The 16,606-nt window shown below is 45.0% G+C and overlaps 1 protein-coding gene across 6 annotated transcripts in view; it reads right to left on the minus strand.

Annotated features, from left to right (window-relative positions):
* The window catches only part of rpgrip1l (RPGRIP1 like), a 385,377-nt gene that overhangs the window by 201,367 nt on the left and 167,404 nt on the right, over window positions 1-16,606 (minus strand). For all 6 annotated transcript variants that reach the window (XM_072518258.1, XM_072518259.1, XM_072518256.1 and 3 more), the window contains one exon: window positions 9,532-9,711. In XM_072518258.1, coding sequence (XP_072374359.1) covers window positions 9,532-9,711 — 180 coding nt within the window. The remainder of the gene's footprint in view (window positions 1-9,531; window positions 9,712-16,606) is intronic.

Consider the following 16,606-nt stretch of genomic DNA (forward strand, 5'->3'; position numbering starts at 1 on the left):
TTTATATATTAGCAAGCAAGTTAAATCTATTTAGGTGTAGTGTGAATAAATTAGCTTTGTTCAAAACTTAGCTTGATATTCTTTGTGAGACACAACACTTTGAAGCCATCCTCATCCAGAAACCAAGGAACATCACATGATACTAGGCGTAGAAATCGTAAGGTACCAGGTGTGCATGCTAAAGATAAGTAGAAAGGTTCACCAAGAGATGGGAAGCTTGCATAAAATTTCCGTGAAACAAAACTTGTAAAAAATTCTAACCAGTCTGACTTAAACGATGAAGTCGAAGCAAATCTCAGTCGAAGCGAGATGGAAGATCTGCAAACTCCATAGCAATTTCGTACTTCGGGTAAAGTAGACATTAATTGGTGCAATTTCAAGCAGCAGTTTGAATTGTATATCTCTGCCCTAGACCTAGAAGCGACAAGCGAAAAATAGCACATACAGTGGCTGGTTCGCAAGCTCTTGAAATCTTTAACTCTTTACAGTTTGAGGATGAGGCAGATTTTTTTAAAAGTACGTCAAATTAATTTATAAGTTTGACAAGCGCTGCCAGTTGCAACAAAACAAAACGTTTGGACGGTATGCATTCAGGTAAAGAGTGCAAAAAGCAGTTGAAATGCTTGACTGCTTCATAACTGATCTGAGACTTAAAGTGCAGACATGTAATTTTTCGATTCACCTGGATCACTTCTGCGAGATCAGATAGTCTACGGAGTAAAAAGTGACGAAAGGTTATTGTGACAGTCTGACGCTATAAAGCACAATCAGTATGTGTAGAGCAAGTGAACTTGCCAGAAATCAATTCTCAGAAATGTTGTTTGGAGAAAGTGGCGCAACAGCGAACAATGTGACCAACGCTGTTAATGCAGTGGCGCATCTAAAAAAGAAACCTGCTCCAGGCGGCAGCCATTTTACAGCATGATATCACTAGCTTCATGACGTGTAAAAGATGTGGCAAAGCGCATCAGATCAAAACATGCCCTGCATATGGAAAAATGTCACAAGCTTAACCACTCTGCATCTCAATGTAGATTGGGAACAAATTCGCAGCAATTTAAAAAGCTTAGTACAGTGAACAAAGGAAGAGCTGTGCAAGAAGTAAACATTAAAGAAAATGTTAAACCAGCGATCAAACCTGACACAGAGGAAGATGAATTTGACTTTGAGGATTCTTTCTTTGTTGAAACAGTGGCAAGGAAACTATGAAACAGATTTCCATTGTTCAAAATACTGATTGGGCCATTCCTTTAACAATAAATGGAACCAACATAAAGATGAAATTGGATACCAGAGCAAGAGCTAATCTCATTAATCAGTAAGACATAGACAGATTAAAGATAAAACCAGTGATTGATGAGAATGATTGTCAACTGCGAGATTATAATGGCAACTTGATAACCACAATGGGTACCTGCTATTTAACTGTTGAGGTCAAAGAGAAAGAGAAAATGATTCCGATTAAGTTTGAGATCGTTGAACCAAATAGATCATCGTTACTTGATGTTCAGGCATGTGAGATTCTGCAGCTCGTGAACCGCATTTAAAGCTCGGACAGGATTTCATCCCTTGGCAATGACCAGATTGAGACGATTATTCAGATATTTCCTCATGTCTTTCATGGTATGGTAACACTATCATTTGAATACAAAATCAAGTTGAAAGCAAATGCCAAACCAGTAATTCATCCACCTAGGAAGGTACCAGCTCCTTTGAGGGAAGGTTTAAAAGTGGAACTTGAGCGTATGCAGCAGTTGGGGATAATCACCAAAGTGGAAGAACCAACTGATTGGGTCAGGTCTATGGTTTGTGTGAAGAAAGCCAATGGTGACCTGAGACTCTGTATCGATCCCAAAGATCTGAAGCAGAATAAGCGGGAACACTACCCGATTCCTAAAAGGGAGGAAATTACTAGTGAAATGTCAGGTGCCAAGATCTTTACCAAGCTAGACGCATCCAGCGGTTTTTGGCAACTAAAGTTAGATGATGCAAGTAAGAAACTCTGCACGTTTAACACACGTTTACGGGAGATACTGTTTCAATAGAATGCCATGAGGGATTTTTTCAGCTTCCGAAATTTTTCATTGCCGATGGAACAGATATCACAGCTTGAAGGTATGACACATGATGTCATCCATGTATGTGGATGACATCATCATTTGGTCATCAAATGAAGAGGAACATAATGCATGACTTCTGCAAGTCATGAAGTGAATTGAAAAGTTTGGTCTCAAAAACTGAACAGTGCCAAATGCCAATTTGGCATCTCCAGACTAATTTTCTTGGGTGATCAACTGTCAGTTCAAGGAGTCCAGCCAGACTCTGAAAAGAGTGCAGCAATTACCAGAATGTCATGTCCAAAAGAGAAAAAGATAGTCCTAAGAATGCTAGGTATTGTCAATTTTTTGGGCAAATTCATAACAAACTTGGCATCACATACCACGGCACTAAGACAGCTTATGAGAAAGAATGTCACGTTCACTTGGTCTGACGAACACAACAGAGAGTGGTCTGATCTGAAAAGAGCACTCAAACAGCACCTGTTCTGTTGTTCGTCAATCTCAACAGCAAATACAAAGATTTTGACAGATGCCAGCAAAGACGGCATCGGCGCAGTGCTGTTACAACAGGCAAGTGGAAACCAGTTGGATATGCCTCGAGAGCGATGACACCAAACCGAGCAGTGCTAAGCGCAAATTGAAAAGGAGTGTTGGGTCTACTCATTGGTATGGACAAATTCCATAACTACGTGTATGGGTTACCCACATTCACAGTTGAAACTGATCATCGTCCTCTCGTCTCAATTATAAAGAAGAATTTGAATGACTTGTCTCCACCACTACAGAGAATGGTCATAACTTCAAATGTATGATTTTGAGCAAGTTTATATGCCAAGAAAGGAGATAGTTGTAGCTGATCCACCGGTTATGTGTAACCGATGATCCAGGGATGACAGACATCGTACAGATCATTGAAGCTCAAGCAACCCTCATTGGAGAGAACCTACCTATGTCTGACAACAAGTCAAAATTGATTAAAGAAGAAACAAGTAAGGATAAAATTATCCAACGAATGTTGAAGTACATGTGGGATGGTTGGCCCAAAGGAACTTTTTCCAACTACCGAAACATATGAGCTGAACTAAGTAGTGTAAATGGGTTCCTGCGCAGGCAAAATCGTATCATAATACTGACGTCTTTATGACAAATGATCCTCAGCAAGGTGCATGAAGGACATTTGGGGATGGGGGATGGAAAAAAGTAAAAGAAGAGCTTGTGAGTCCATGTATTGGCTGCACAATGTGAAACATGTCAGAAGAACCAGTCCCATCAACAGAAAGAAGCACTGATAAGCACAAAATCGTCACAACTTCATGGTCGAAAGTAGGCATTAATCTGTTTTTCTTTCAAGGCAATGAATACTTGTTAGTCATTCACTATTTTTCGAATTATCCTGAGGTAATCAAGCTACCAAACTCAAGTTCGAAGGCAGTCATCAAGGTTATGAAGGAAATATGTGCTAGGCGCGGCATCCCATTCACCGTAATGAGTGACAATGAATATTTAAATTGTTTTTTATAGAATTTACAGTGCAGAAGGAGGCCCTTCGGCCCATCGAGTCTGCACCGGCCCTTGGAAAGAGCACCCTACTTAAGCCCACACCTCCACCCCATCCCCGTAACCCCACCTAACCTTTTTGGACACCAAGGACAATTTATCATGGCCAATCAACCTAACCTGCACATCTTAGGCGAGGTAGAGAATAGTCGTGTTACCAGGAGTTCTGTAATTAGAATCATAGTTTTAGTGAATCTGTAATCTTTTATATCTTAGCATACAAGTCAAATCTATTTAGTTGTAGTGTAAATAAATTAGCTTTTTTCAAAACTTAGCTTGATGTTCTTTGTGAGACACTACACTTTGAAGCCATCCTCATTCAGAAAGCAAAGAACATCACAATTAACACTTACCTTCATGCCATTTGTTTTGCCCCCAAATGTTTTAAGTTGACATGTATGGAAGAAGATCGGGGGCTGGCTTCTCCACCGGCAGGATGCTCTGTTTTGCCGGCAGCCCGGGGGTTTCCCGACGGCGTGGGGCTGCCTCACAATGGGAAACCCAATTGACTGGCCGGTGTAATGGAACATCCTGCTGGCGGGGTGAAACGGAAATGTGGCGGGACGGAAAATCCAGCCCCAGGATTAAAGGAAAGATACCTGGCTGATTCGGCTTTCAGGGAGGTGTTGCACACCTATTTTTTGAGCTACATTGCCACAGCTACAGCGAAGGCATAGTTCATTTTGGCATTTGTCATCAATGGAGGATCGTTTTTCCAAGAAAAGTGTGCTCGCAGATCTCAGTGGCATAACAATGAAATCTGAATACTATCTCATTTTTATGAGGCTGGTACGGGAATTGAACCGTGCTGCTGGCCTGCCTTGGTCTGCTTTAAAAGCCAGCTCTTCAGCCCTGTGCTAAACCAAGGGGCTGGTTTAGCACAGTGGGCTACATCGCTGGCTTGTAATACAGAACAAGGCCAGCAGCGTGGGTTCAATTCCAGTACCAGCCTCCCCGAACAGGCGCCGGAATGTGGCGACTAGGGGCTTTTCACAGTAACTTCATTGAAGCCTACTCGTGACAATAAGCTATTATTATTATGCTGTAAAGCTCCTTAGAAGCAGCCCAATTACAGCACAGCATTCTTTGCATGATATCCAATGAAAGAAATAAAATCAGCAGGTCGGGTCGCATATGTGGAGAAAAACTGAGTTAATAGTTGGAATTTTCAGGTTGTTCATGCTGGTGGAATCTTCTGGTCCGGCCGACGGTGCACCCCTGCCGGTTTCCTGGTTGTGAGAGGTGCATTCAATGGGAAACCCTATTGACAATGGTGGTGGCTGACCCGGAGCAGGTAAATGGGGCTTTTGAGGAGTTTTATGAGAGGTTGCATAGGTCGGACATCCTGGGGGATGAGTCGGATATTAGGGAGTTTTTGGAGGGGCTGGAGTTTCCCACAGTGGCAGAGGAAGATAGTGCACGGTTGGTGGAGCCAGCAGGGATCGAGGAGGTGCGAACGGCAGTAGGGAAGATGCAAGCGGGTAAAGCACCTGAACCGGATGGGTTCCGGTGGAGTTTTATATGTTTTTAGACAGGCTGGCGCCGCTGTTGGAGATGTTTGAGAACTTGGTAGCTAGGGGGGCACCTCTGGAAACAATGGCACAGGCATCTATTCCGCTGTTGTCAAAAAAAGATAAGGTTCCAGTGGAGTGTGGGTCCTCTCGCCCAAAATCTACTGAATGTGGGTGCCAAGATTCTTGCCAAAGTGTTGCCGCTTCTGTTGGAGAAGTGACTTACGCAGGTGGTTGGGGAGGATCAGACGGGGTTTGTAAAGTGTAGGCAGTTGCCTCAAATGTGCGGCGCTTGTTAAACGTGGTGCTCTCCCCATCAGATGGAGGGGAGCAGGAGGTGGCGGTGGATGCGGAGAAGGCATTTGATCGAATAGAGTGGAGATATTTGTTTGTGATGTTGGAAAACTTTCAGCTGCAGAGGGGAACAAGGCAGGGGTGTCCCATGTCCGCCCTTTTTTTTGCGCTGGCAATAGAGCCCTTGGCATTTCTCTGAGGAGCTCAGATAAGTGGAGAGGGATAGTGAGTTGGGGGGTGGAGCATAGGGTGTCCCTGTATTTTGATGATCTTTTGTGGTATATTTCTTTTGCTGATGGTTCCCAGCTCTATCTTACCACCAATTCTCTTGGCCCCTACACTGTCTCTACATTATTATACTGCTAGTTTGACAAGCAGAAATTTCCTCCAACTAAAGATTGAACAATCAAAGCTATTGTCTTCAGACTCATCACAAACCACGTTCTCTAGATACCGACCCCATCCCTCTGCCCGGCAACTATCTGAAGCTGAATCAGATTATTCACAATTTTGCTATCATATTCGACCACAAGATGAGCTATTTCCCCCTCCGTCACATTGTCAGACTTTGCCCTGGCCTCAGCTCATCTCCTGCTGAAACATTCAGCCTTTATTACCTCTAGATTGGTAATTCCAGTGCACTCCTGGCAGGCCTCCCACATTCTACCCCATGTATGCTTGAAGTCCTATAAAGCTCTGCTGAACTGAGTCTGACTTGGACAAAGTCCTGTTCAACCATTCTTTGTGCTTACTAACCTACATTGGTTCCCATTAAGCAAGGCCTCAAGTTCCTTGTTTTTAAATCCCACCACAGCCTTTCCACTTTATCTCCAGGTAATTTCTCTTCTCCAGCCTTCCACCTTCCAAGGTATCTTAGGTATCTTCTCTTATCCAATTCTGCCCCCTGGTTTATCTGATCTTAATTTACACCACCACTGGCAGCCACGCCTTCAGCTGCCAACGTTTTTAAGTGCTAGATTTCCCTCCCTAAACCTATGCGCTTTGCCCCCTTTCTTCCATTCAGACCCTCTTTAAAACTATCTTTATAACAAGGTTTTTGGTCATCTGCATTAATATCATCTTGTGTTACTCAAAGAACAATACAGCACAGGAACACGCCCTTCGGCCTCCAAGCCTGTACCGGTCATGATACCAACCTTTGCCAAAACCCTCAGCACTTCCTTGTGCCATATCCCTCTATACCCATGCTAACCATGTGTTTGTCAAGATGCCTTTTGAACGCCGTTAATGTATCTGCTTCCACAACTTCCCATGGCAACGCGTTCCAGGCACTCACCACCCTCTGCGTAAAAAACTGCCTCGAACATCTCATTTAAACTTTGCCTCACAGACCTTAATCCTATGCCCCCTGGTGACTGACCCCTCCACCCTGGAAAAGAGTGCCTGCCCATCCACTCTATCCATGACCCTCATAATCTTGTAGACCTCTTATCAGGTCATCCCTCAACCTCCCTCTCTCTAATGAAAACAGTCCGAGTCTATTCAGCCTCTCCACAGAGCTAACACCCTCCAGACCAAGCAACATCCTGGTAAACCTCCTCTGCACCCTCTCCAAAGCCTCCACATCCTTCTGGTAGTGTGGCAACCAGAATTGTGCACAATATTCCAAGTGCGGCCTTACCAAGGTTCTATACAACTGTAGCATGACTTGCCAGTTTGTATTCTCCATGCCCCGTCCAAGGAAGGCAAGCATTCCGTATGCTTTCTTGACTACCTTGTCCACTTGTGTTGCCACCTTCAAAGCTCTGTGGACCTGCACACCCAGATCTCTCTGACTTTCTATATTCCTAAGAGTTTTACCATTTATGGTATATTTCACCTCTATGTTAGACCTACCAAAATGCATTACCTCACATTTGTCTGGATTAAACTCCATTTGCCATTTCTCTGCCCAAGTCTCTAACCTATCTATGTCCTGCTGTATCTTCTGACAATCCTCAACACTATTTGCCACTCCGCCAACCTTGGTGTCATCCACAAACTTACTAATCAGACCGACTACATTTTCCTCCAAATCGTTTATGTACACCACAAACAGAGGCCCAAGCACTGATCCCTGTGGAACACCACTAGTCACAACCTGCCATTCAGAAAAACACCCTTCTTCTGCTACCCTTTGCCGTCTGTGGCCGAGCCAGTTCTGGATCCATCTTATCACCTCACATCTGATCCCGTGTGACTTCACCTTTTGTACCAGTCTGCCATGAGGCACCTTGTCAAAGGCTTTATTGAAGTCCATGTAAACACCATCCACTGCCCTCCCCTCATCAATCATCTTTGGTTCAGATCCCGGCTCTGGGTCACTGTCAGTGTGAATTTTGCACATTCTTCTCGTAATTGCGTGGGTTTCGCCCACAACCCAAAGATGTGCAGGTTAGGTGGATTGGCCACACTAAATTGCCCCTTAATTGGGAAAAAAATAATTGGGTACTCTTAAGTTTAAAAAAAAAAAATCATCTCTGTCACCTCCTCAAAAAACTCAATCAAGTTAGTGCAGCACGACCTCCCCGTCTCAAAACCATGTTGATTATCGCTTACGAGTCCATTTGTTTCCAAATGGTTAGAAATCCTGTCCCTGAGAATTCTCTCCAATAATTTATCTTCTACCGCACCTGCCTTTAGGTGTCAAGTTTTGTTTTAGAATGCTTCAGTGAAGTATATTGATATTTTTTATGTGAAAGGTACCATACAAATAAGAGTTGTTTGTTCTTTTTGTTTGATTTTGAAAGGAAACCAATGAAAATTAATTAGCAAGCATCGGACTTAGAGTGGAATTTATCCAAATTGGAATTTGTGAAGGGGAAACGTTAGATTGGCAAGGAGATGTGTTAAAGAATTCATGTCTGGAGGTAAGAAAGTGTAGGGGGCTTAACTGGAATTAACAAATTTGTTCTGACCTCATACTTTGGTCTTTAAACATTCTAACCACTTTTAATGAGAATGGTTTGATCTGTGACATCACAATAGGTACCATATCAGTACCTCATCAGGATCAATCCATCAGGAGCTTGAACAGCTCTCGTTGATAGTAAAGAGTACCAAACTCACTGTCAAAGGGAAGGTGAATGAAATATCAGTCAATAATGGTATTCAAACTCAGTTATCTTATTTCAGAATGTAACCCTTGACCATTATCGTTGCTGAAACATTTCCAAGAGTCAACAGAAATCGGATCTTTTCACAACTGCGTGATAATATTGCTATTAGTTCAAAGTTGGTTGTATGCAACAAATTCAGACAATAGGTTAAGAAAAGCAAACCACAAGCAAATGATCCTTTTTCCATTCCAGGCATTGCGATTCACTATTCCCGTGGCAGCGCATCCCCACCCGGAGGTTTTCCGGCAGCGTGGGGTGGCTTCAATGGGAAATCCCAGTGACAAGCAGTGGGAGTAGTGGATCCTGCGCAAGGGAATGGCATGCTGCCGAGAAACACGGGGCTGGGGGAACTGGAGAATCCAGCCCAACATTTCATTAACGTGTGAACAAAATTAATTGTTTTAGGAGAAATGCTGTAGCACCTCCAGTGAATCTCTGCTGAAAATCAAAATATGAAATCAGAAACAGTCACTTAGCCCTCCTTTTTCTTGGCCCATCACGTCAAACATCCTGTAGATCCCTGTTCCTTTGTTCTTAATTCCTATCTCTCTCCAATTTCTCAGTCAACATCTCCTCTGACCTTGCCAAGCTCACTTTAGCAATGAGAACATGTCCTGCTCCCATGTCCCTTTGCCATTAAACGACCGATCACCCAACTTCCTCTCCTGGTTCCTATGCTGAGATTGTAAACAGTTTTCTCTCCTTGGGCGCTTTTTATAACTGATATCATTATCTCTTCCTCAAAAAAAAAACAATACTCAATCACTGTCTTTCTCAACTTCCTCATCTCCATCCTTCTTTTGCTCTCCAAATTAATTGGACATGTTTGTTGTCTGTTCACAATTCCATGCCCTTCTCACCAGCAACTCCCTATTTGGATATTTCTAAAACAGATTCCAGCCTTCTGGTTCATACCTTTACAGCAGTATTCCACATAATTCATCAATGTATTCGAGGTACCTGTTACATCTTTCAAATAGAGACAATTACCTGGTAGTCTTTATTAATCTTGTACTGCATAAGTAACATATTTCTTGTCTTTTCAAGTTCTTGAATGGTTTCTGCATGTGTTGCCTGAAGCTCTCTCACAGAGTTCTCCAAATCTTTATTAATGTCATCCTCCACTTTCTCCAGGAATTCAAGATTTCCATTCTTCTGATGCTTACGAACCTGCAATAAAGGGAAAAGTACATGACTGGTATAAATACATTTTCTCTTCCAGCTTTCTCCACCTCAAAACAAATACAAAATCTACATAATTTTCCTGAAGTTTGTCCTAACATTTTTATATCACCACTAGGTTAGAATTCTGTCCTGTCCTTCATATTCCCAAATTATCCTTCAGAGCTTCCTTCCTGAAAGTAGAAGAGCTGGATTTAAAGTTTCTGAGGAGTCGGGAGCTGGGGGTTAGGTTGGGTAGTGCAGTGGAAAGTCAGAAGTAAATGCTGACCTTTTAACCCAGACACTACATTACCATGTAATTTCTGACTTTTTTGACCAATTCGTGCAAGTCGTGTGATAACGATCCACATTGAATTGATTTCAACTAACGGTATTAAAGGACAATTAAATTGTGCAATTCGATAAATTTGGAGTTGGGAGCACGACAGAACCACCAACTTCTTGAGGGCAGCACTGTAGGCCTTGTTGGCAAAACCCACACCTCATGAAAGAATATATTTTTTTTAAATGACAAAATGTAGTCTTGCACGTGCGCTGCTAGAAGCCTGCAGGGAGATACCCTTCCTAAATGATGGGAGGAAGGAGCTTGATGGTGAAACAAAGTTGGCATGGGTGGAGGTTGTTATCATGAAATCAGCCCCATAAAGGTAGTACCATGGTTATGAATTCAATGTTGATAGTGGTTCAATAACCTCATCAGGGCAGGAAAGGGGAATAAAATGTCGCATTCACCTACATTCTGATGTGTTTATCATTCCAAACCCCTCATCCTGCCTATTCCAGCACAACATTCCTCACAACAACTTACCTTGCAGGTATACCCATCCTTCTCCATCGCTGCACTTCCTCACATCCCCATATGTCCATCCACCACTGACACTCACCCTTATCTTTATGTAATGTCATGCTTCTTCCTGGTCACCCTCAGCAAATCCTCTCCATCCATCCATATAACAAACACCATTACTATTCCTCATAGGTCTCTTATTTCCCTCCTTGGAGGAAAAGATGACAGAAAATAAGGGACCAAAAGTGGCCTTGAGCCATTGCGCAACCACCAGCTGAAGAAGGGATGATATTAGTCATTAGTGGAAATTTGTGTGCTTGGCCATTGGAAATGGGGAGATGAGGACATCCCAGCTGGCTAGTGCCAGAATTAAATACAAGACAACCACATTGCATTCACATTCACTCAAGTTGACTTGATGCCAGCAGCGAATGAAATATGATCATGTGTATACTGATTATTTTTTCTTTTTATGAATAAATTTAGAATGCCAATTCTATTTTTCCAAATAAGGGGCAATTTAGTGTGGCCAATCCACCTCCCCGGCACATCTCTGGGTTGTGGGGGTGAGATCCACACAGACACTATGAGAATGTGCAAACTCCACATGGACAGTTACCTGGGGCCGGGATCGACCCCTGGTCCTTGGCGCTGTGAGGCAGCAGTGCTAACCACTGCACCACCGTGCCACCATGTGTATAATGATTATTTAAGATATTCTTATCTGGACAGTTCTAATTCATGTCTTTAATCTTCTACAGGGCATTCAGGTGTACCACTTGACGATGACTCTTCAGAGGAAGTCATTCTCTCGGTGCAACTTCACAAGATTCCTAAAACCAAAACAGGATCAGATATTCAAAAAAACAATGGGGCTTCTCAAAGGGATGCTTGGTTTTTTGAAGGATTGTTTTGTGGTGGGGAAATGGTGGGCAGGAGAAATGTAGGGACTTTTCCATATGGTTGTCAGATGGGTGGACTGGTGAAAACTCAGAGAACATTGTACTAATGAGGAAATCGTGAGCAGCATGTGCACGGACTACATCACATTCCCCTCCTCAGAACCGTTTGAAGGGACCCTGTGCTCTATGCCTTCTTTCTCCTACATGTTCAAACCTTTTTGCTTTGCACTGTTGAGTAGAGCGCAGCACAACACAGCCATTCTGGATACTGTAGCTGGTGCATACTGAAAGGTGCCACCAAATGTGTCCAGGCTCCTGACATCTTCAATGTGCCGATGGCTTGTTCAATCATAATAGTTGTCATATGGTTTTCATTGATGACATCTGTGAGGAACTCAACCAATCACATTTTAAGTGGGTATCTCCAGTCATGGGTATCTCCGGTCTCTGAGCAGTCAGCTAACATGCTTCGAGTTGCAAAGAGTTTTCAGCAAGGGTGGGCTGGCTGGTTGCAAGATGAAAGCATCATGACAGCTTCATCTTGCACTCACCTGCATAGCCATCTTATTCACCTGCATAAACATATTATTAACACCAGCTGCACACAGATGGAGTGGAAGACCTTGTGGTTGAAAAATTGTGGATGATTTACAGGTAACTTTATTGCCACATACACACAGTTGATGATGCCCTGCTCCTGTGGGAAGCTTAACCAGATCTGCACTACTAACTGACATCTATCAGTGGCAAAGATGGCAAAATGACCTGCCCTAACAAACAAGCTATTAGTCATTTGCATTTCTGGGCCGCTAATTGTTAAATCTTGCAGACTTCTGGTGAAGGCGGGCGGGAGGCGGCCGCACAATGGAGGGCTCCCGTTCGGGAACGGCATTTTTTGGGCTTTAAGCCCGGTCCCAGGGTCCACGGAGGCGGCAGAAGCAGGGAGGAGGCACAGTGAAGACACAGGAGGAAAAAAAAAAACCAAAAAAGTAGAGGGTGAGCAAAAAAACGGCCGGCAAAAAAACAGCTGAAGGTCCGTCGAGGAATGGAAAGGTCACCGCGGGGTCACCAAGGAAAATGGAGGCTGGAGCACCAGGGAAGGCCGCACTGCTTACGGCTGAAGAAATAACTAAGGTGATGGCTGCGGAATTTGAAAAGCAGTTGGCGCAGATTGCGAAATGCATGGAGACGGTGAGGAAGGAGATGAGGGAGGTTTTGAGTGTGCTGGTGGAGGAGGCGGTGTCCCCGGTGAGGACGGAGGTGGCGAGCGCAGTGGCGGATGTGCGAGAGCAAGGGGAGGCAATGAAGGAAGTGGAGGAGACGTTATTGCAGCACGGTGATCAACTTGCCTCGATGGGGAAAGAGATGCGGAAGGTGATGGACACTAACAAGGATCTGCGAGGAAAAATGGAAGACCTGGAAAACAGATCCAGGCGACAGAATGTGAGGATTGTGGGGCTGACCGAAGGAGTTGAAGGACCGAAGCCGACTGAGTATTTTGCCACGATGCTGGCAAAACTATTGGGGGAGGGGGAGGATCCCTCCCGATATGAACTGGATCGGGCTCATCGGTCGTGGAGGCCTGTACCAAAGGCGAGTGAGCTGCCAAGGGCAGTGACTCTGTGCCTCCGTAGGTACAGTGTGAAGGAGAAGGTCCTGAGCTGGGCCAAGCAGAAGCGAGTGGTGCAGTGGGCTGGAGCTGGTATAAGTGTATACCAGGACTTTACGGTGGAGCTGGCAAGGATGCGGGCTGCCTTCAACCGGGTGAAGAGGGCACTGTACATTAGCAAGGTGCGGTGCGGCATTGTATATCCAGCGAAGCTGAGGGTGACTTACAAGCTCAGGGACTTTTATTTTGGAACGGCGGAAGCAGCGGAGGAGTTTGTGAAAGCAGAAGGACTGTGGCAGAACTGACAAATTGGGGAATGGCCATGTGCCGATGTAACCTCATGACTGTATTTTCTTCTTTATTGTATCACTGCGCGCGGGTGTAGAGACTAAAGGAGCCAATGTGGTATATATTTGGACAAGGGAAGGGACGGGGCTTTCACTCGAAATGAGGGTTCTTTGGGGTGTAGGTGGATATACGGGGTTTGTGTGCTAAAAGGGGATCTTTGGGCTTTCCTAGGGCCGGGCAAGGTGGAAAGGGACCCGGGCGGGGGCCTCCACGCTGGCCGGTGTGTGCTGGCCAGTGAACGGGAGTGAGGTGGCAGGAGGGCCTGCGGCCATCGGAGCCTGGCAGAACAGGGTCCGAGTGGTCTAGCCGGGGTGGAAAGTTGGGGGGAAGGAACCGAGGTTGGGAGGAGGAGTTTTACAAGAGGCAGTGGATGGGAGGAGCTGGAGACCTGGGGGGGGGGGGGGGGGAGCTGTGCAAGATTAAGGGTGACTACGGGTAATCCCTGATTCCTTTTTGTCATTTGTTTATGTAAACATGCGGGTTGAGGTTTGGGGGTTGGTGGGTAGATGGGATCGTTGTTACTATGGGGACTGACATATCTTGCTGATTATTGTTTATTGTTGATGGATGTAAATGTGGGAGAAAATGTGAAAAAGGAGGAGAATAAAAACAATTAAAAAAAAAAAAAAAAAAAAATTAAAAAAATTATTAAATCTTGCAAATGTCTCTGGCAGAGCCCTGAAAGGTTGCAGAGGCCAGGAAGTTGAAGTGACTTTGACAACCACGAGTATAGCAGAGCCCCCAAATCTACTTGGCAGCAAGTCTTGCTCCAGCAGGTTGCAAATACCTGCCATGACCTGACGCATGACGCTGAGCCTCCCTAGATACTATTATTTTGACATGTTGAGGGAGCTGATCCTTTGCCTGCAAATTCTGTGTAGCTTCCGCTCTACTGATGCCCTTGCTTTATATCTGCAGGTTTGTAAGCATCAAGCTAATTGTCATTGCACTGAGTGGCTTGCTAGAGGCCACAGAGCACAGGACCTCTTCAGACGATTTCAAGAAGAATGTGATGCAGTCAGTGCACATGCTGCCTGGGATTTGCTCATTATTGCAAAATTCTCTTAGTTTTCATTGTGGTGATATGCATCACCGTATATACACAAGGGGTTAATATAAATACACTTCATCTAAGTAAACACTAGAGGGAGCACCAGAGACGTTATGACATGTAGATATACAGCTAATGAACACATAGAATAGGACACGACCAATGGGCAGTCAGGACACCCAGAGGTGACACTACCACAAGGGGGCATTACACAACCCACATATAAGGACAGGGCACACATGCTCTGTCTCTTTCCACAGGCGACACTTCGAGAGAAGGACAGGGGCAGATCAGAAGCATCACACCCACCACGTGGCTTACAGCAGACTGGTTAGTTAGACTGAGTTACTATAGCAAGATTAGCAGGAGTGTCGAACTCCTAGAGAACTGTGCTACTGGTTCAATAAATCACATTGAACTTACTTCAAAGTCTGGAGAATCTTTTCGTTAAAGCTGCATCCAGTTGCAGCCTGTGTTATCCCAGAGTGCATAACGCAACATGGTACCAGTAGTGCCTGTTGAATCTATATAGTTTCAACTCCGCAAAACCCGTGACTACCAGCAACAGCACCCAGGCAAGATGATCAAGATTCCAGTTCCTCAGCAGCTCAGGTACCACGGCAATCTCAGTGCCAACTGGCGTGCATTCAAGCAGAGATTTGAGATTCACTTGGTACCATCCGACCTAGATGGCGTGACCGATGCTGAGAAGATAGATCTTCTACTCACCATTGCGGGTGAAAGTGCAACAGAAATCTTCAACTCCTTCAAGTACTCCAAAGGGCAGGACAAGAGAGACTTCCAGACAGTCCTGGACAAGTTTGAAAACTACTGCGAGGTGAACACAACAGAAATCGGTAAGCGCCTATACTCGCCACGAGGCAAAGGTAGGCTTGCAACAGAAGCAAACGCAATTTTGATTGGCAGCCATCTTGCGCAAGGAGCCGCACATGCGCAGTTCCCGAGAAGATGTGAACCGGCGAAAGTGTTCTGCGCATGCGCAAGATGCGCAGTTGCGAAAAGAGCGCACAGTGAAGGAAAAGCGTTCTGAGCATGCGCAATCCATTCCTACGCTCTACGTCACAAGCGTCATGACGTCAGAGACCCGGACCACGCCCACTTAAAGGGGAAATGTCCGAAAATAGTGAAATAAAATGTTAAAACCAGAAAACACAATTCTTTCACCTGGAACAACAGCACTATGCCTGAACTTTGACCAGTAGCTGAAAGTAACCTACGCAGAACCCCGCAACAAGCAGTTAGCACCGTCCTAAGAGATGATTTTGTCCTTGAAGACTACGACTCCGACGATGATTTCATCATTGGACGTGGCGACCTCAGTACCAAATCCGAACCGCAATGAGATGTGTTGCACATTGAAGCTTCCGACACAGTCATGGACGAGTTCTTCGGATTTGGGGATCCTCAGCCCAGCATAGACAACAACCCGACCCAGGAGTACAGGATTCTGCTACGGCCTGACGCCAAGAGACAGAGAGCGGTACAAGCCCACAGAGAGCGGCCTGACGCCAAGAGTGGTCCACGCACCACGAAGAGTCCCCGACTCCGCACAGAAAGCGATGACAGACTCCACAGCAAGACCACTGCACATCTCCACACAGAGAACACAGCAAGACTCCACAGCGAGACCACTGCATGATTCCGTTGAGAGCGCACAGCGAGACCACTGCATGACTCCACACAGGGAACGGTGCCAGACTCCACAGAGCGATACAAGCCTCCACCGCGAGCTCGTTGACATACTCCATGATGGAAGCAACACAAGACTCCAGAGCGCAGTCCTTGCATGAACAAGACCATGAAGGACTAGCAACCTTATCTGAGCAACCAGCAGTAGACAATGCAAGTCTGCCATGCTCAAATGCACAGCAAGACGACTATGACAGTCTACCACGCTCACGTGAACAACAAAAAGACAATGACAGTCTAGCCGGATTATTTGAGCCACCAGAAGAAGACTCTGACAGTCGACCCAGCTCATCTAACAGACAAGAAGACACAGAAAGTCTACCACTGTATGTGCGACAAGTGACAAAGGATTCACAATTCCCATACAAGATGCGCGGCATCTCAGCGAGACTGACAGATCTCAGCTAGTATGTACATAGAACATAGAATGATACAGCGCAGTACAGGCCCTTCGGCCCACGATGTTGCACCAACAT

This window comes from Scyliorhinus torazame, chromosome 10 (genome assembly GCF_047496885.1).
Source record: "Scyliorhinus torazame isolate Kashiwa2021f chromosome 10, sScyTor2.1, whole genome shotgun sequence".
In the NCBI taxonomy this organism is placed as follows: Eukaryota; Metazoa; Chordata; class Chondrichthyes; order Carcharhiniformes; family Scyliorhinidae; genus Scyliorhinus; species Scyliorhinus torazame.